Below are 21,309 nucleotides of genomic sequence, written 5' to 3'. Positions count from 1 at the left end.
GAGAGGAGAGATCGCAGAATCGGTCTTTTAAAGGAAGAACTCCCGCTAGTACTTCAAGACTCATCGTATGGGTCGACTGCATGCAACCTAGGGCAATTCGTAAACAACGATACTGTATCCGTTCCAGTTTAATAATGTGAGTGTTCGCAGCTGAACGGAAACAGATGCACCCATATTCCATTACTGAAAGTATTGTTGTTTGATACAATCTTATCATGTCACTTGGATGAGAACCCCACCATGATCCAGTTATTGTTCGCAGAAAATTTATCCTTTGTTGGCATTTCGTTATTAGATACCTAATGTAGCCTCCCCATGTGCCTTTAGAATCGAACCAAATTCCAAGGTATTTAAAAGTCAGGACTTGGGCTATCGTTCTACCAACCAACTGAAGCTGAAGCTGAGCTGGATCACGCTTCCTTGAGAAAACGACTAACTCTGTTTTCTCCGTAGAGAAATCGATGCCCAGCTTTAAAGCCCAAATTGATAAATTATCCAAGCTATCTTGCAATGGTTGTTGTAAATTTATAGCTTTTGGTCCTGTGGCAGAAACCACCCCATCATCTGCAAGTTGTCTTAAAGTGCATGGGCTGACAATACAATTATCAATGTCATTCACGTAAAAATTATAGAGAAGGGGGCTTAGACAAGAGCCTTGTGGGAGGCCCATGTAACTTATTCTGAGTGTCGCCAAATCGCCATATGAAAAATGCATGTGCTTTTCTGACAATAAATTGTATAAATAATTATTTAATATCGGTGAAAGACCACATTGATGTAGCTTCTCCGAGAGAACATCAATGGAGACTGATTCGAATGCTCCTTTTATGTCTAAGAACACAGACGCCATTTGTTCTTTTTTTGCGTAAACGAGTTGGATTTCTAACGAAAGTAGCGCCAGACAATCATTCGTTCCCTTTGCCCTCCGAAAACCAAACTGGGTATCTGAGAGCAAGCCGTTCGCCTCAACCCAATTGTCGAGACGTCGTAGGATAATTTTTTCCAACAATTTCCTGATGCAGGATAGCATTGCAATCGGTCGATACGAGTTATGATCGGAGGCTGATTTTCCCGGTTTTGGAATAGCGATAACTCTCACTTGTCTCCAGTCGTGCGGGACAATGTTCTGCTCAAGAAGCTTATTGAATAAATTCAACAAGCGTCTTTTTGCTAGGTCAGGCAGATTCTTCACCAAGTTGAATTTAATTCTGTCTAGTCCCGGAGCATTATTGTTGCATGAGAGGAGTGCAATTGAAAATTCCATCATTGTCAAAGGCGAATCTATGAAATCGTTACTTGTGGGAGCATCGCGAGTGATTTTCTGCGCAGGAGCAGAATCTGGACAAATTTTCTTGGCAAAATTAAATATCCAACGATTCGAAAAATCTACGCTTTCATTAGTCACGTTTCGATTCCTCATTCTTCTGGCTGTGTTCCAAAGAGTACTCATTGATGTTTCTCTTGACAAGCCATTAACGAAGTGTCTCCAATAACTAGACTTTTTGGCACGACGTATACTGTCAAATTTGTTTTGCAAAATGAAATAATTTTCAAAGTTCTCACGTATACCCCCTTTCTGTTTCATAATTTCTTTGTAGGCAACTTGTTTAGCTTCATATGCATCAGAGCACTCTTTGTCCCACCAAGGATTAGGGGGCCGTCTATTTATTGTCATTCCAGGATTGCATTTCGTTTGGGCTTGTTCTGCTGCTTCAATAATTAAACCCGCTAAGAATTCATATTCTTCGGTAGGGGGTAGCTCTTCTGTCGAAGCAAGAGAAGTGGAAATTAACGTTTCGTATGTTTTCCAATCAATATTTCGTGTTAAGTCATAAGGAACATTGATTGAATTCGTAAGGCCTAATTCACTGTTAATTGAAACAACGATTGGCAAATGATCGCTACCGTGAGGATCAGGTACAACCTTCCACGTGCAATCTAACCGAAGTGATGTCGAGCACAGAGATAGATCTAATGCACTTGGACGTGCAGGAGGTCTGGGGATGCGTGTTGTTTCGCCAGTATTTAAAACTGTCATATTAAATTCGTCACAAACATTGCATATCAAAGTGGATCGATTATCATTGTAGAGGGATCCCCACAATACTCCGTGCGAGTTGAAGTCTCCCAGTATCAGACGCGGAGCAGCCATGGATTCGACTACCTCAAAAATTTGACGTTGTCCAATTTGAACTTTGGGAGGTATATATAGAAGCGATAGACATGTCTTTGCCTTTAATATTCGTTTGGACTGCTACAGCCTCAATGCCAGCAATCATGGGGATGGTAATTCTATAGAAAGAATAGCACTCTTTAATTCCTAGAAGCACTCCTCCATACGGGGTGTCTCGGTCTAGGCGAATAATGTTGAAATCGTTTAAGTTGAAATTAATGTTTGAGGTAAGCCATGTTTCACAAAGAGCAAAAGCATCGCATTTTAAATTATGCAGTAAAATTTTTAAGGAATCAATTTTTGGTATGATACTTCTGCAATTCCACTGTAAAACAGTGATGGAGTCTTTCACCTTAGGAGTTGAATTAACCATTGAAAGATATAATTGCTGCAAGGATGGACCATTGAGCAATCAGTTGCTCTAAAAATGTTCTAATTGTTGGGAGGAAAGCTGAAAGTATACTCTTTAGTGGTTCAGAAATATTGAATGCTTTAAAAATCTAATCAACAATTTCAGAAAATTTCAATAATCCTACCCCCGGCTGAGGCTCAGAGGAAGTCGAAATTTTATGATTTCCAGTAATGGTGTTCTGTTTGGATTGTACGTTCCCAAAACCGGGAGGAATTGATTTCTGTTTTGAATCGGAATTATTCGGTTTTGGGCGCAGTTTATCTATTGGTGGAGAAATTTTAAGGCTCTTTCTTGGCAGCTTGGGAATAGAAGACTGTTTTCTTTTTCTGGAATTTCCGGGTAAAACAAATTATGTACCTTCGCACGCTCCGTCGGAGTCAGACTGTTCCGAAAATAGAGATGTGTAAGTGTTTTCTAAGAAGATGGGTTTAGGGGTAGCATTTTTCAACATTTCTGCATAGGAGCGCTTAGACCTCTCCTTCAAGGATCGTTTAATTTTATCCTCGCGCAATTTATAAATGGGGCATGCAGGAAGCTCATGCGAGTTTTCTCCGCACATTAAACATTTTTCTGAATTTTCACTGCATGTAGCCTCTTGATGAGAACCCCCACATTTGCCACACCGTGCCTTATTGGAACAGTAAGTGGCTGTGTGGCCAAGCTGTTTACAATTAAGGCAATTCATTACATGAGGGATAAAAAGGCGAACAGGGAGACGAATCTTATCGATAATGACATAGTTGGGCAGCGCAGACCCAGCGAAAGTCACTCGAAACGAGTCAGACAGTCGATAAACTTTTTTATCTCCTTCGTGTGATACTGAATGCAATTGCTTGCATTCAAGTATCTTTACGTCTTTAAGTATGGTGTCTTTGAAACGACCAATCCCATGCTTAATTATGTTATCAACAGTCAAACTCGATTCTGTGATGACCCCATCAATTTCAATTTCCTTTGAAGGAATATACGCTCTATACTCACGCGTAAAAAGCTCGCAAGAAGCAATTGTATTGGCTTGTTTGAGACTACCAACGACAATGCGTATTTTATCTTTATTAACTTTGACGATCTCTTTTACATCCGAGAATCGCGAAGTCAAATCTTTCGAAATTTGAATGATATTTAGCGCCTTTACTTTATGCCTAATAAATACAATCCATGGTCCCGTTGACGACTCTGGGTAAATTTTAATTCTAGTCGGGTTTACATTTTTAGCAGAAGGCTTAGGGGGAGGGTCTGTTACTCTTTCTCCCATCTCTTCATCCATTTTACCTAGTAAGAAAAACTATCACAAAAAGGAATGAAAATATACCTGTTATCTGCTATCTATTAGGTGACGAAGACACCGGTAGAACACACCTCATGTGTTACGTTGTAAACTCGGTGCCCGTTGTTTGACAATGTGACACTTGCTGTCCTTCTTCGTCGCGTTGCTTCTTCAGTAGAGAAATAGTCCTACCTGTAACACTTCAAAACTCTCTCCGATTAAGCTGCTCGTCGGTATCACCACCACAAGCGCGCTCTCTCCGTTTCCACCACCTCGGTAGACAAATGTGGCTACCTGTAGCTTGCTGCGAAAATCCCACTGTCGATGCGGCACTTTTCGGTGCCACTTGTTTTCCTTATTCGTCGTACCACTTCTGCGGTAGACAAATAGAGCAAACGGGTCTACCAATGACGCTTCCCTCTCGTCGATTAGAATTGCCCGACGACACCAATACACTATATTTTTTTTTTCTGTGTGTACAGGCACGATCACTGTCGATTTCTGCCACCGCGGTAGGCAAATTCGTCTACCCGCGGTTTGCTGTCAAAACACCACTTGTCGAGGATGCCGTTGACCACGCCTCCGACGTATCAACTGTCGACTCACACTTAACAAACTTGTCTCTCTCTCTCCCACAATAACGCATACAGCGTCTCGCACTCCGTCACTCTCTCGAGAACAAAACCTTCCACCTGGAGGCACAACCGTCTCGGTCGGTTGCAAAAACTGTTATGTGGACTGTTCGCTTTAGTGTAGTTTGTGTGGATAGGAAATAATTATCGTTTACCTGATACTACACCGGGGTAGTGTAAAAAAGAAACCAATTACTCACTCCCACGTTTGAACAAGTGTAGCGCAGACCACACTGGCAATGTAAAAAAACGAAAATAATATTAGAATTGATATTTCTAGGTTCTGAGCGTGTCTTCAGGATACAAGACTGAACTAACTTGGAAATTTCAGTATCAGCTGATACGAAGCTCCGTAATCAGATTGACAAAGATCACACGAATCATACTCTGCACGCCAAATAGTAACCAAGTGATAATTGAATTTGCAACGCCCAGTCAGTGTCCTGACTACAATATTACAATTGTACTTGTAAAAATGCAAAAAATGTTTAGACATTTCTCGATCCACATCCGACAAAATGTTTTAGTTCAAGCGCAAGTCTGCAAATTACACCCATGATTGTCAAATTCGGATGCAGCCCAAGAGCAAGTCTTGTGATTCTTCCACATTTCCCGAATACGTATACGGAGCAAAGCTTTCAAGCGCCCATTTGATCGAATAGATCGTCACAATTCTACGAATAAATGCCAAGAATCAGAACTACCAGTGAAGAGCTCAGGGACTGTTGGCGGTTTCCATCGATTTCCAAACCTAGTCTCCAAGCCCTCTTCGTAGAGATCCCGGTGGCCTCATTGCCGATTATGAGAGGAAGCCCATTTCTGCAACAGTGTTCAACAAATCTTGTAAAATCATCAGGAGTCGATGATTCATTATGCAGCACATATGCGGAATAATAGTCATATTTTATGTTAACATGTCATATGGACTGTGACAGCATGAATATCGCGAGTTGTTGCGATATAAGACAAGCGTTAGCACTATTCGCAAGTATACATGCAAGAAACATTCTTTTGGATTCGTCATGCCATTTTTGTTGATAGCTACGAAGACGGAGTTAAGTAGCTTTCCAACAGAGAAGTTTCGTTTGCGGAAATACGGTTCTTAAACCAAAGCTATGGAAGCTTTTTTTCTACACAAGATGCGATAGATTAATAGGTATTGTTCGTTTCTGCTGAAGATTAAATTGTGCTACTCTGATCATAGTCGACCAGAGCACTATTCATTTCATCATCAGCACTAATTGTGCAGTAACTAGAAGATTTTTTTTGAATTTTTACGTAAGTTCCAATACCTTATTTAAGACCTTTTTGATGACATTAAACGGGGAAAATAGATCGAAATGGTGAGTAAAACGGAAGCAATTCTATGAAAAAATCATCCCAGAGGCAGGATTCGAATCTGCAACCCTTGGGACTCCGGCCCAATGCACTAAACCTTTTGCCATTTCTGGGCTATGATGGCGTCCAAGGAAGAACACACGATTATTGCATTGATGACAGCGATCGATTAAACTCATAATTTCGACCTATTTTACCTGTTGGATACCTCCAAAAAGTCTTAAATAAGGCATCGGTATTTACGCGAAAACCCAACAAAATAAATTAATTGTTTTAATCGAACTACGGGTTTACTTTCGTCTGTTAACAGGGCAAGGGACAGAAATCGACAGTCTTCTTTAGTTCTGGCATTTGCCTACAACTTCGCTCAAGACGCAAAGTCCTTATCTTAAATACTTTCAACATTATTGCATGTTGTTTATGGATGACCCCCTAAAATGCATTGTTTAATATATAAACAGTTACCGACCTGACACGTTCGGTATTTTCCGTAAAAAGTTTGTATTATCAAAATGGACAATGTCCCATACCACTACAATGACTTCCCTCGTGTTTTTTTGAAGTAGCTCGGCAATTTTTGAAAAATGTGATAATTCAAATAGTGATTGGTTCTTTACGTTGAAACGACTGAGTTTACGTGATACAAAATAAAACAAAAATTGAAACAATAGCACGGTGCTAGAAAATAAAAAAAAACTTTCAAAAAGGTCTGTTAAAGTTTGTAGATCTCCTCAAATACAACACAAAACCACGTTTGATCAATTTAATATACCCTCAAAATCTTGATTAATAGCAAACTTTGATTTTGATGATAAATAGGCCGTTGGATTCAAAATTGAATACTCACTCTACAATTTTAACATAGTAAAGACGCTTCTTTAGAAGAATGTTGAGCAATAGTCATAACTTTCATGGAAAAATCGCAAAATTATGGTTGTTTTCATATTGTTGACCCAAAACGGCAAAGTATCTTTGGCAAAATAACATAACATACACACTAAACCAGCAAAAAGTTGTTCAGTAATTTCTTTTGACGACATGAACAGTAAAGTGATATTTTTACGGAGCTATCAGCAAGTTGTTTAAAAAATTGCGGTAAAGTTTTCACTTTTTAGCGATTTTCAGCAATTTTTCGAATAATTTGCTGAAACCCGCAATATTTTTCACTGAATTTATCAGCACTTCTGCTTTTTCGGTACATAAACATTATCCAGTAAAATATTGACTGATTGTTCGGCTAAATTGTACCAACGTTACCGAACCTCGTCAAAAACTTACAAAACAGGTACAGCAAATCATCTGTCAAGTCGCCATTTTCAGAGGAAACTGCTGACTGACCAGTATTTTTTGACGTTTGGAGAGAACGGATTGCGGAGAGTTCGGTAACCGAATTGTTTTACTGCATTGATTACCGAACGGTTTGCTGCTCAAAACCCCAGCAAAATTTTACTGTACCCAGTAATTCAAATTAAGTGTGTAGCATACCGTTGGAAAGGTCATTTGTTCTTCTTTCCAGAACACTCAATTTAAAATTTAAAATCGGTTGAAAAATGACCGCGTAGAAACTTTTGTAATGCCGAAAGTTCCGAAAAATAGTTTTTTTTGGCATAAATCAAGATTTTGAGGGTAAACAATTTTCAAATATTGTCTTGTGTTGCATTTGGAGAGATCTACAACCTACACTAGATCACATGAAAAGTACAAAAAATCACTGTAGCACCGTGTGGTGTCTTCGAAATAGTTACAAAATCTGTCATTTGTGGCCAAAACTTTAGTGATTAATACTCCTAGAGGTAAGATTTTCAATTAAATTGGCAAAAGATATAAGCTAACGTCTTCAGCAAGATTGTTTTCACGAATATCGTAGGATTTTTTTTTAAAGTTGAGGGAACAAAGTAAGTTAAGTTCATGGTTTTTAAAGCCATTTAGCAGTTTTTTTAGGAAAAAGCAATTTATTGGTAGTACCAACCATCTAAGAAAAAAAATGATTAAAAAAATATTAAAAACTATCGGAGTTATGGTCACTCAATCGCGTTTATTTTTACAGAGGCTTGCGGTGAACACTCTCCAAGACAACCCGCTCAACTATTACAAAAAAATTTAAAAAAATCTGTTTTAATCCACCTAGTGGTGATATTGTGCCTTTCTCCTTTATCCAAACTACGATTCCATGGCTGGTTATGTTTAATATAATGGTGGAAATATCTATTACATATTCCGTGCGATTTACACATGCATACAATGAATCGACGACTTGAGTTGCTATGTGTCGACGCTGAAACACTTGAAACCAGCGGCGGATCTAGGAGGAGGGTTCGGGGGTTTGAGCCCCGCCAAAAATTTTCAACTTATTAATAAATTTAAAATTAGTTTCTCAATCATTTCAAATCAAATTTTTCCATGGTTTTTCAGACCCACTAGGGAAATTCATTCTGAAGGAACTACAAAATTTTATTCGGGTATGGGGGCTAAATGATGAGGGAAAGGAGGTTTAGGGAAGGGTGGTGAGTGATGTGGAAGGGGTTACCCCACACCGTATCCCCTCAACTACGCTCCTGTTAAAATACAGAAAACCTATGTAAGTCAAAAAAATGGCCGGGATTACGTTGACGATATTCAGCGTGATTGCATAACCTTTCTATAGGAGAAAGGCAAAAATGTGAATTTGCTGTGTCCGCACTCTTAAACCCGTAACTCCGGAACTGGAACTCGGAATTTAATGAAATTCAATAGCAGTCTATGTGAACGTTGTTCCTTTCATTTGAGACTAAGTTTGATGAAATCGGTTCAGCCATCTCCGAGTAACCGATGTGCATATTTTTGGTCACATACATACATACATACATACATACATACATACATACATACATACATACATACATACATAAATACATACATACATACACACATACATACGCACACACACAGACATTTACCGAATTCGACGAACTGAGTCGAATGGTATAGGATAGACGGCCCTCCGGGCCGGGATTAGGTTGAGGATGTTCAGAGTGATTGCATAACCTTTCTATAGGAGAAAGGTAAAAACTGAAGAAAAATATGGGTCATTCCACGCGAAGTGAGCAAAAAAAGATGCAAACTTGAAATCGACCTTAACGGATTTGAACCAAATTTAGAGGAATTTTTCATCTAGGGCCAATATATGAAAATCTAAATTTTTGTGTCAATCAACCTACCCCTCGAGCCATGGGAGTACCCCCTGTTTTAAAAAAAAATTTCCGAAACCCTTGATTTTCTTTTGATCATATCTCTGGTTCTATTTACTCTAGAATCAAACCACAAGATGTTTTTTCAAGAAAATTGTTCAAGAAGTCTAGAAAAAATATTAATTTTTGGCGGCAGTGCTGCCAACTATGCGATTTATCCAGTTAAATAATAAAAGTTAATTTTTCTCTCAATACATGCATTTTCATTTTGAAAATTCTAATGCCATCGTGTTCCTCAGACATTTTTACATAAAAAAACACTTATAATCTCAATATAATTTGAGCGCATCCTGAGATATACTGTTTTGAAGGGAAAAAGTCTTATATAAAAAACCATATTTATTAGTCAAAATTGAGAAAATCTTGAAACGGTCATAAAAATCGACCCTGATCTGCTAGAAGCAAACCAAAAACGTAGTTTTTCATCATTTCTCGTCTACTTTAGGAAAAAATATGTTTGAACTCAGAATATTCAAGTTGGTTTTTAGTGATGCGCGCTTGCGATTTTATATGGGAAAAAATTTATTGCAGGGAATCCAAAAATTTTTGAATAAAGAAGTATATATTCTTGAAATGCTTTAGAAGTTATAGCTCGCTATATGAGGATCACTCCTTAAACAATTTTAAAAACATCCTTTCACATATATGATTCCAAAGAGTTTCATATATTCGAATAAGTTATTTCAATCATCCAAATTCATAACTTTCATTAAGGGGGCCCTTTACCATGGCGGTCTCAAAAAATGATTTTTTTAACTTCTTCAATTTTAATCTAGATGTATCTGAGAACACGTAACAGAAAATATTTAGTGAACATTCGTTTGCATGTTTCTGGAATCCAAAATGTACCTGTTTCCGAGAAGCTGTATAGGGGGAACTGGGCCAATTCTGACCTAGTAAGGGTTTATGAGCTATAGAACTGGAACGTGTCAACCGATTCACAAATAAATATTTTTTCCTGAAAGCCCAATCAGTTGCGCACATTTTTTTGAGGCGACTTTTTCCGATCTTTTACCGTATTGTGTATAAACGGTTCTGCGCAAAAGTAAATGAAAGGTCCGAATTACCCCAACCCTGTTCCAATTCGAACCACCCATTACTTATCGATTTTTTATAATAAAAATGAAATTTGATTTTCACTAAATTTCGAATTGTGAAAAGAAAAGTTCTCTTTGATATATAAAACTTTGCAGTAAATACACATAAAAAAGTAAGAGCTGGGCCAAATTACCTAAAAATAGGTTATGAGCCATAACGTTGAAATCTGTCAAGCTATTGGCGAAAACTTATGATTTCCTCAAAGCTCGACCGACTGCGCACACTTGCCTTTCAAAGGATTTTTCGTGATCGCGTATCAGGTCGTATATACGGCAAAAGGTCCGAATTGGACCAACCCCTATACTATTATTCATACACCGATTAAACGAAAACAGGTGTTATTCTCGCCCAAAACAAGATGTTAAATAAAAGATATTATCTGGTAGATCCAAAATCACCATAATGCATTTGGCTTAATATATTGTTGTTGCCAACAAAAATCTTGTTTTTTTGCTTACAAATTTTTCAAAAAAAGCGCTCCAAAACAACATTCGCCCCTAGCGCACACACACGAAAACTGAGAACCGCAAAATTTTGAGATAAAACAGAGCTACACGAAAGCCATGAAAATGATATATACGCATTACATAATATTGCCATAGCTGAGAAACACCTGGAAGTCCGAATTGGCCAGCGGTCCGAATTGGGCCACTTCCCCCTACTGTAATTTATCTTTAAATGCGATTTGCTGAAAGTAGTGTGTTTTAGCTATCGAGTAAGACTTTCCATAAAGCAATAAATAAGTTTTGTAATTCACAAGCTAAAAATATCTATCTCGGGAAAACATAGCCAACGGAACAATCATTATGAAAAATTGCAATGTTCTGATTACAGGTTACTTAACTTGGTATAAATTTACTTAAGCGCGGTTTCAACATCAAAGCAATCAATGATGTTTCAAGGTCATCAATATTTTTTTTTGGTATTCAAAATTAGAGTTGAAAGTCGAAACTTGTAGCTTCAAAATAAAAAATAGAAACTCAAAAATTAATCTTCAGATACTTCGCAAGTTATTAACCAAAACATAACTTAAATTTAGGCCTCGAGAGTAACGCGTATCTCGAGTATTTTCAAAGATATCTGACTTTTTTTTAAAATCAGTTGTTTGTTCAAATAGTTTATACCTCTACTGGCAACAAATTGAAATCATCAGTATTGGCTCAGCGCTTTTAATTGCACATAAAGCTGGCTGCCCGGTTTTGGTCGTTTAAAAGTTATTACTAGTCAAACTTTTGCTAAGTTTATCAAAAATTACCCTAAAACTTCAAGATTACAAGAGATGGATCGATCATCTCTTCTAGAACGATATGTATCTAGACAGGACAACTTTCTGGAATATACTGAGGCTCTATCTATGATATTTAAGGAATTGTGTTATAACAAAGCTTTTGAGGGGTCATTCCAAACATCAGTCTGTAACGTTGAGCGTACTATAAATAGAGATTTTTGATTTTCAGTCGAGATACTCGCAAACATAATCTCTTCCATATTTCTGAAGATTTTATCTTGGTTTTTACACTTGAAAACAAATTGTAGCAAATATCTCACTTCAAGGGGGATGGATCACTGAAACTATATCACTAAAATGAAGGGCATCATACAACGTCCCAAAAGACATAATTGTTGTACACTTTATCGTTTACGAGTAAATAATTTATCGCACGTTTCTGGTAAAAACAAACACTGTGGATGGAGAAATGTGTTCGGTACTAAAAATCCCCACACATAAAGTATATCGTGTAAATTTACGTCTACTGACCCTGATATAGGCGATGACTTAGTTTCCCACTTGATTTAAATTTTACATGACGTTGAAGTTCGTAAATTACGGAATTTTATTGCCACGTTTGTTGTCAATGTTGGTAAATGTAATTTTATAGCACTGCGAGAGTATATGTTTTATGCAAAATTAAACGGAACACGATTGTATCTCGTCACTTCGTGACGATTTGTTTACTAATATCAATTATGGAATTAGGTCAACGATAAAATTCATATTTTCTGGTGTACTGTTGAAACGGTCGAGGCAAGCCATAGAAAAAATTGGAATCGAGATGATTCAATAAGTTGACCCAGAGAAACTCAAAAATTCCCATTCTTCAAAAAATTGAACAACTTTCACACTTTTCATCCGATTTAAACTAATAATGGCTTATTTTCGTTGGTTATTAGCAGGTTTTAATTTCTCATAAAAATAATAAATTTGCTTTATCTTGTCCAAAATCTTGACCAAACACTCATTTTGCTTTTAAAAAAATTAGGAAAAATTAAGAAAAAGTTCAATGAGCTCGTAAATAACGTCAGAACCAGCAGTCACACCAAAACAAAATGTTCAAATAACCGAAAGTGCGTTCAATTACCTTTAATTCAACGCACTACAACCGAAGATATTTGGATTTCAGCGAAAGTATTTTTTTTAAAGATGGAATTCATTTTTTACTGTAAATCGAAAACTGTTTTGCTGTAATTTTTTTAGACTTCATTTTCGGATTCAGCACACGATTTTACATTAAAAATTACCACCAGCTTATTGAGTTCAGAAATGCTGTAAACTAGTGTAATCTGGTCTGACACTCCATTTTTCCCAGGAACACAAGGATCGCTTTCCATGCTCCATCGAACGGAAGTGTAACGATATGGGCATGGTCGTTGATAGGTAAATATAAAACCATAAGTTTTGAGGGGAGAATGTTTGAAGCACAACCTCTTTTATGATCGCCCTCACAATTACTGTCATAATAGTTAGCATAGAAGCTATTCATTGCTCTCGTAATATGACGAAGGTTACGGTCACACTACATGCTTAGCGCGAGCATCTCTGTTGTCAGATAAATTTGTGTGTTTAAAGAACAATCATTGCGGTTATATACAGTGAGGGGCCGTACACTAATTACGTAAGGCTTTTTTAGAGCTTTTCAACCTCCCCCTCACCCCAGATAAGAGTTCGTAAGATTTTGGTGAACTCCCCCTCCCCCTACATAAGATCTTATCATGATTATCGTAATTAAAAAATCGAATTGTTAATTCATCAAATAATAAGATAGCGAAAACGATATGTGTAGAAGTATTACAAGAAAACTCATGACAAAATTTAACTGTAATCATCTGCAGAATTTTAATTGCATGCCAATCTCGCCCAGTAGAAAGAATAACTGTTGTCAGATATTTAGTTACTCCAATTTGGTCAACGTGATCTGCTTTGCTATATTCCACTTTTTTTGTTGGAGACGAACCACTGCGACCAGTATTTATACCTCTTCTGGCATGAATTTATTCTGAGTTCCAGCTGTGACGCTTATCGTACGCATAGCTCCGAGTTAACCATCTTCGAATTTTCTTGAATTAAAATACAGTTCACACTCTGAAAATATTCGACATTCAAGATCTTTGACAATCGCATGTTAGAAAATTTTCCAGATACCTGGCGGGTTTGAATCGAATGTTTGAAAAGGACAAAGTCGGTCTAACAACACGAAGGGTATCAACACTTGTTAACTTGTAAGGCATATTGTGACTCCAGTTCCCGAACAGAACAATGTACAACCAAGAGCCAAAAAATTACTCATATTGTTTGATATACAAGGATTATATGGTCGGTGTTAAGTCAGACCGGACTAAGTCGCAAAACATCAAAAAATGAGTTAATGATAGCACTGGATAAAGAATTTCACTTTTACAGGATTTGATAACTCCCTCTTCTTATTAAAAGGAATATTTTCCTTATGGATTTAATTTTTTAAACTTGTTTTATGATATTACGTAAGAAATGAACAAACCCTCCCTCCCCCTCAGATAAAAATTTGTAAGATATTTTGAAACTCCCCCTCCCACCATATGCTCTCACGTTATTAGTGTATGGCCCCTAATATAATTTCTTCTCGAAAAGCCTATCGTTTGAAAGTGGATCTCCATGGAATGCTGTTGTCGCCGAAAAAGGATTCTTGGTTCCGTGTATTCCGATCAAAGGTAGAATGGAGTACACAACGTAGGGACTAGCCACCATACGAAATGTTGTTCCGTTAAGGGGGTGCTCTTACATAATTGTGCAAAAAGTACCTAATGTTTAATATTTTTTTTGAAGAAGTAAAATGACTTAGACATGTGCGCTATTCTGCAAAATGCTTATTAAGGTATCATCTATAAAATAAAAAATTTCAAGTGTAAGGTGTTAAAAATGGCGGCTCCAGCAAAAGGTGTATTGAAAACCGACCTCATCTGTGGACACGATACAAAATAGAAGCAAAAAGGCGACCACTTGAAAATGAATTATCGTTTTTTCGCACAATTTTTCCACTTTGGCCGACTGTAAAAAATCGTTAATGATCAAAATATTTCGATTTTGTAGGTTACGGCTCCCGAGAATGTTGTCTTCTTTTAGGCGGGCAAAACCCGCAGTTGATTGGTTGAATGGTTCAAACACGAGAATACCTGCAGATTCGAAAAATCTTGCTCCAAGAAAGCCGCCATTTTGGACGCCATTTTTGACACCTTACACACGAAAATTTTTATTTTATAGATGAAACCTTAATAAACATTTTGCAGAATAGCGCACATGTCTAAGTCATTTTACTATTTCAAAAACAATTGTTAAACATTAGGTACTTTTGGCCACAATTATATAAGAGGACCCCCTTAAACCCATAGGTTTATAAAATATCGTCGTGACATTTGAAAGTCATTGTTCAGAGTATAGCCCTTTTTCGCTAGAAATTCCAGAGATCGGTCGTCGATACTGCAAAAATACTGCTGTATTTTCTTTGTAAGCGACTTGGTTCTCAGAAATTACCAGCAAACTGCCCACGAACCAGGATTATGGAACTCTAGCCTCATCAAAACATCAGTACTCTACAAACATTTCTTGTGATTCAACGGAATGTAAAGGAATACCTTATTCTAGTGAAGGCCAGGAGCGGATCCATAAAAAAGGGGGTCCGACTTCGATTGTGAAATCTTCATTGCACATTGCACAATGCCTCATTTAATCAAAATCAGTTTTTGTGGTCGAATCTGGTTTGGGATGTTTTTGAATTTAGAATGAATTTAAAATAGAAACTATTTTAATATTTCTCAAGAAGCAAAAAAAATTCAGGGGGATCCAGACCCCCAGGACCCTCCCCCTGGATCCGCCATTGGTGAAGGCTATATGGTTCGACAATTAAACGGAAGTCCCCTGCCTTCTCACTTATCTCCTCCAATTTCTATTTCAACCAAGTACAGCTTTGTTCGTTATCCGGAGAGAACCAGACAATACCATACCTAGCCACTCACTGAAACTGGGGATGAATGAGTTAAGAGGGATTGAAAGGAAACACCCGTGAAGATCTTCTAACAGCTCATCCTTCAGCGCAATCCTAAAGTGACCTTTCTCCAACCTTGCTTGCACTCGATAAGTATTGAGACTCGAAGACTCTATATAATGAGCCGAAGCATTGTTGAAGAGAGCACATCTGCGGTTGTGCTTCTTTTCTTTGATTTTGATCAATTTGTTTCCATTTTTAAGGATTTAGAAGGAGCACGTTTCTCGCAACTACCAGTATTGACACCTGATGTTGTAGGAAGTCACTCAATTTTCGATTCCCTGAAAATCCAAAAAGGATCTACACGCATCAACGGTTTCATCAAAACGAGTGGGAATTTACAATCTATCAAAGTCTATCAATTTTTCCTACCACTTATTCAAAATTGAACTATCCCACAGTAGAACCGCAAGAGGCTGCTGCATCTAGGCGTTCAAATGATCAAAGACGATGTACTTATGATCAGATAACGACGGTTCGAGCTCGTTGGATACGAACCAGTTTGCCAACTCATGCGTAATACAGTCAGAGCAGAGTTACATCTATCACCTCTTCTCTGCCAGATCGTGCAAATGTTGGGTGATTTGCTACATTAAGTATATGCAAATTTGTGCTGCTTAAATAATCCATCAATTCGGAGCCTCTCAAATTGATATCTGAGCTGCCTCAAATTATGTGGTGTGCCTCAAATTATGAGTTTGAGGTCGGATAAAAGATATGCGCCAATAGCATTTTCCAGCTCCGTTAGGGATTGTCATATTCGTTTTCATAGGCTCATATGGACATGATCGTAAGGAAATGTGGAGAATTCTTTGCCTTCTGCTAAGTAGGAGTTGGACGTTGTACCCAAATCTACCGCATGGGCTATGGTAGACCATAACTCATCATCATGTTTACCGCCGACGCCGGCAAAAAATTCTTCACAAATCATCGCCTAGAACGACCATGCGATCATTCTTCTCGCTTTCTGCTAGCATCAAGCCGTGACGTCGGCGGTTAAACATGATGATGAGTTATGTTCTACCATAGACCATGCGGTAGACTTGGGTGCAACGCCCAACTCCTACTTAGCAGAAGGCAAAGAATTCTTCACATTTCCTTACGATCATGTCCATATGAGCCTGCCTAGTCCTAGTTTTATAACTGATTCACTCTAGAATACCTATCCGTCTTTCAATTTCATTGCTGTCGTTTCTCTTAGTCTCAAATTTGCCGAAAATAACCAACAAAATCGATACAGTGGAATCATTGGTGTTCGGATCACGACAAATAACTATTAATTTTATAGTACCGTCCTTGAAGCGCAGCTAATAATGTAAATTTTGTGTTATTTAGTCATTATTGAAATATAGGTAATCTCACATAAAATAGTCTCCTAACACTGCACATGATTCAAACTAGAGTCGTACGTGTTTGCTGTTTGCGTTAGTTCGTAGTGTTTTAGTGTTTTAGTTAGTAGTAGTGTTTTATTATAGTAGTATTTTTAAACTCACTTTTTCTAAGATTCCACTGTAAGTAGTAGAATATTGCCGATTTTTTATAAATCTTTGCTAAAGTTTAGTAGTGGGCACTTCTAGCCAATAAATAGCTCACATAAATCTTTTAACCCTTTCATGCTCAACTTTTTTCTCGTGCATGTATGGTTTCAAAACTATTTTTCCTTGAAAACGGTGGGGTCAAGAAACACGAAAAACCTTTTTTCATAAAGATAGGTGCTTCCTTCGCAGTGCTAGAAGCTGCTCTATTTTTACCTTCCAATGCTCAATACAATTCTCCTATAATATTAGCAATAGTCCAATTGCGTGGAAAATGTAGCCAAAGACAATCTAAACTGATAAGTTTTATCAATTTTCAATAATATTGCAACATAACGAAGATATATGAAAAATTAATTTTCCGTCGTCAATGTAAACTGTTCCTGGCAGCACTGCTCCATCGAAATCCAATCAGACTAATTGCAACAACTTCAATTCTAGAGCTGGTCCTTGAAACTATTAATACTTAAATAAAAGGCAACAGTCATATTTATTAGCCTTACTTGTTTTTGTAAACAAATTTTGCCTTAATCAAAAGTTATAGCTGTTCAAAAACGTTGTTGCCCACAAACATCATGGGCATGAATGGGTTAAATATAGTGTTTATAATTCATAAATAGCCTCAGTTAGTGGCCCTTGGGGCAGCAAAGCCAAGTTAAATTTAGAAAGCAATCAAACATCTAGTATCTAGATATTATTAATTTTAGGATTCAATTTTGGGCTCATATATTTTAGACACCAATTACTTCACCTCGATCTTAGTAATTTCACTGTCATGTATCGTTTTTCTATAAGGGCAGGTAACTACTGCCCAGCGGTGCCAACAATAGGGTTTCGACAGTGTCAAAAATCATAAACTATCCGATAGCCACCTCGATAGCAAGCCTACGAAATCAATGTTGAAAAATTCAATGAATGTACAATAGTTTAACAAAACGAAACAAAGCATGGGATTAAAACACAAATCACTCCACCTCACGTCAGTTTGTAATACACCTTCTCTTCGCCGACAGTCACACCTGAATTTTGAATAACTAATTACCACAAAATTTGCATATTTTCAACATTGAATACCCCAAATTAAATAACCTGTTTGTGAGCCACAATCTGGAACACGGATGCAAATTCCCCTACCCGTAGAACAAGTTGAACCACATAACCACCGATGCATAGCCGTATAATAATCAGCTGCACACATCTAACCCAATTTAACACATCTGCCTCACACACGCCGGGGCGATTCACATACCCATAGCAAATAACTAATGTATGCTTTTTTCTTCTCGCTCATCTCTTCCAGGTTTGACCATGTGCTACCGGACACCTCCCCCAACATCGATCAACTTCTTTAGAGTCCCTTAGCAAAATTCGAGAAAAAACCCGGAAACCGCGCAATTTAGACTATTCCGAACACCGATGGTCAACTGCACCATGAGCGGCCAGAACGAATCGGACGTGGAGAGTCTGCTGATGAGCCCATGCTGGAACCAGTCGACGAGTGTGCAGGACCAATACATTCTGGACGGTCACAAGCTGCTGCTGGATGCGGATCTAGAATCACTGCCGAGTGATTCGGAGACGCAAAAAAGTTCGATGGATGTGCTGGAGAACTTGCTGCTGAATTCGACCTCCATCAATAGTAGTAATTCAAGCAACGATGGCGACGTGAAACCGTTGCCATCATTTACTTCCTTTAATACGGGACATTTGTCCATCAATGGGATATCCGGGTATCATTATACGGCGATTGCACAACGATTGCCGGAGGAAAATAACAATTACTCGCAGGGCTCGTTTCAGAATGGAACGAGCAATGGGAGTAATGGAGACAATAACATTGTTTCCTCTTCAACCTGTTTACCGGATTCAGTAATGAATCCGGATGGGAATGGGGCCGATAGTTGCCTGCAGGATGTGAAACTATTTTCGGATAGTTCAATCGATGGAAAAATATACTCCGCCAGTGCCGATAGCTGCGTGATAAGTGGGCCTGATTCCGTTTCCGGAGCGAGAATTTTTGTAGATTCTAAGGAACTGTCCGAGTATGATATGAGTTCAATCGAGGATATTGCAGCTATCATTGGATCGGCGATAGCGGACACGACGGTGCCGAACAACAAGGTGGAGAAGGAGGATGGGAACGATACGAGAGATTCGTGGATGGATTTGGATGCGTGGATTGAAGGTACCTGTACAACACCGGAGAGTAAATTGATTGTGTCGCAACAAGATTCACTAAGTGAACTGATCCTACCTCATTCCCCCGTTCATACAGCCGGTTCGACGCTGCAGAGCTTGCTAACACACGGGTACATGCCGCTGCTACAGAACCGGTTACAGAATGGACCACCGATCAAAATAGAAACTCCCACCTCAACGTCCTATTGTGGCGAACTAATATCGACTTCAACTAGTCCACCAGGTTCGGTAGTGTCCACTACCGACAACCTGATCCTTAACGGTAGGTACCTGCAAAATCATCAAAACACCCATTTTGCCCTCAACATGGGCTTAAAACCGGATGGCATGTGTAGTCCCGAACTCATGGGAAACTTCCCGCATACCACTAGCACAACTCAAGCGACACCAAAAAATAAACGACGACCCCACAAACAGTCCAAAACGAACGGTCATGGACATCCACAAGTGCAGCAGCAGCAGGGCCAATCCCAACAATCCCAGCAGCAATCCTCGTCCATCCAGCAATCGGCAGCTCAACAATGCCACCAGCAACAACTCTCAGCAGCTGCGGCAGCAGCAGCCCAAACCCAAGCAGCACTAAGCTTCCAAGCAGCCAGTGAACTCAGCGGACTCCTCGGCAAGGATAAACCCGTCCATCGGTGTAACATCTGCAATCGGGGGTTCCTCAACAAGAGCAACATAAAAGTACACCTGCGAACACACACCGGCGAGAAACCGTTCCGTTGCGAAGTTTGCGCCAAAGCCTTCCGTCAAAAGGCTCACCTCATCAAACACCAGCAGATACATAAACGAATCGGGAGGGATTGACCATTAGCAGCAGTAGTGGTGTCGACGACCTCCTCCTCCCAGTCTGGCTCCGGATCGGGTCCAGGGCGGAAGCGATCGTCTACTAGCTACTGCGCCCAGAACAACAACTCCCTAAATGGAAATCTTAATCATCAGCTTCCCTCCCACCACCAACAGCAACAACAGCAGCAACAACAACAACAGCAACACCAACAACAACAGCATCAACAGCAACAGCACCATACCCTGCACCAGTCGCATCATCACCTGTCATCTTTGGTAGCTTCCGGCATTGGTGCAGTGGCCACCAACGGTGTTGGGCTGTCGGATGATAATTCCATTAGCAAAAAGTTCCGATTCGTATCGTTCACGTGACGACTTACGAATCCGGACGAAACCCCGCTGCTGCTGGCGCTCTCCAGTTAGCTACAGTAGCGAACAAAAAGTACCTCATATTTAGTGTTTTTACTATTCCTCATTTCCGTTTCACAATTGAAGTAAAAAATCATTCCCAGAAACATTCCCTCTTAATTGTAAATACCAGTAATTTATTTGTAGAGCGAATCCCAAACCCTGCCAGCGAGCGCGCAGTGAAAGCGACATCGAAAAGAAAACAGTGTTTAGTTTGTAGGTAATTTATTGAACAAAACAGCAACTGCTACTACTCCTACTACTACTTCCCTTGTTTCTACTACTACTACTATTGCAATCGCTACTTGAATACTACACGAATCATCCGGTTTATCCGTCCTAAGGCTACGCTCAATCAAAACCGCGACCGCGCGTCTCCCTTCCTATTATCTTTCAGAAAGCTCAGTCGGATCACAAATGTTAAGAAGAAATCACTACCTTGTGCGCCATAAAATTCTCACGTAGGAAGCAAAATGTATCGTGTATGTGTATAAAAAGAAACAAAGCTAAATAATAATTAACAAAAAAAACAATCAAATGAAACAATTAAAACACAAGTGCAATTTATAACTTTAATATCGTTTGTTTGTAGGATTGATCTGCCTAGGTGTTTAACTCCATCTTTTCCCACAATTAGTGACAAGAGTGTTGATATATTGCTAGGCTAAGAATGTATTGTGTAAATAGTAAAATTTTTAGTTTCGTAAGAGATAAAAATCCCTGTTCAGAATTGACATTTGTAGATTCTATGTTTCTGTGTATTTTTTAAAAGTATCTGAAAAATTACTCAGCCCCATACCGTTTAAGAGCATCTAGAAAAAAAAAACCGTCAATGTCCGGCAGCCTCAGTTTGTGGAATTTTCTATTTTCCCTCTTTACCTAAGTTATTGCGAGTGTCGAACGAAACGATTCCAACTCGTATCTGGCTGAA

At 38.7% G+C, this 21,309-nt stretch overlaps 1 protein-coding gene across 1 annotated transcript; it reads left to right on the top strand.

Annotated features, from left to right (window-relative positions):
• The first annotated feature begins 18,395 nt into the window (after nt 1–18,395).
• Nucleotides 18,396–20,010, top strand: LOC131684384 (ichor-like). The gene has a single exon (XM_058967229.1). The coding sequence runs from the start codon at nt 18,396–18,398 to the stop codon at nt 19,986–19,988; it is 1,593 nt and encodes a 530-aa protein (XP_058823212.1). The 3' UTR covers nt 19,989–20,010.
• The last annotated feature ends 1,299 nt before the right edge of the window (nt 20,011–21,309 follow it).

The sequence above is a fragment of the Topomyia yanbarensis genome, chromosome 2 (genome assembly GCF_030247195.1).
Source record: "Topomyia yanbarensis strain Yona2022 chromosome 2, ASM3024719v1, whole genome shotgun sequence".
Lineage (NCBI taxonomy): Eukaryota > Metazoa > Arthropoda > Insecta > Diptera > Culicidae > Topomyia > Topomyia yanbarensis.
This window is presented reverse-complemented; position numbering and strand designations above follow the sequence as displayed.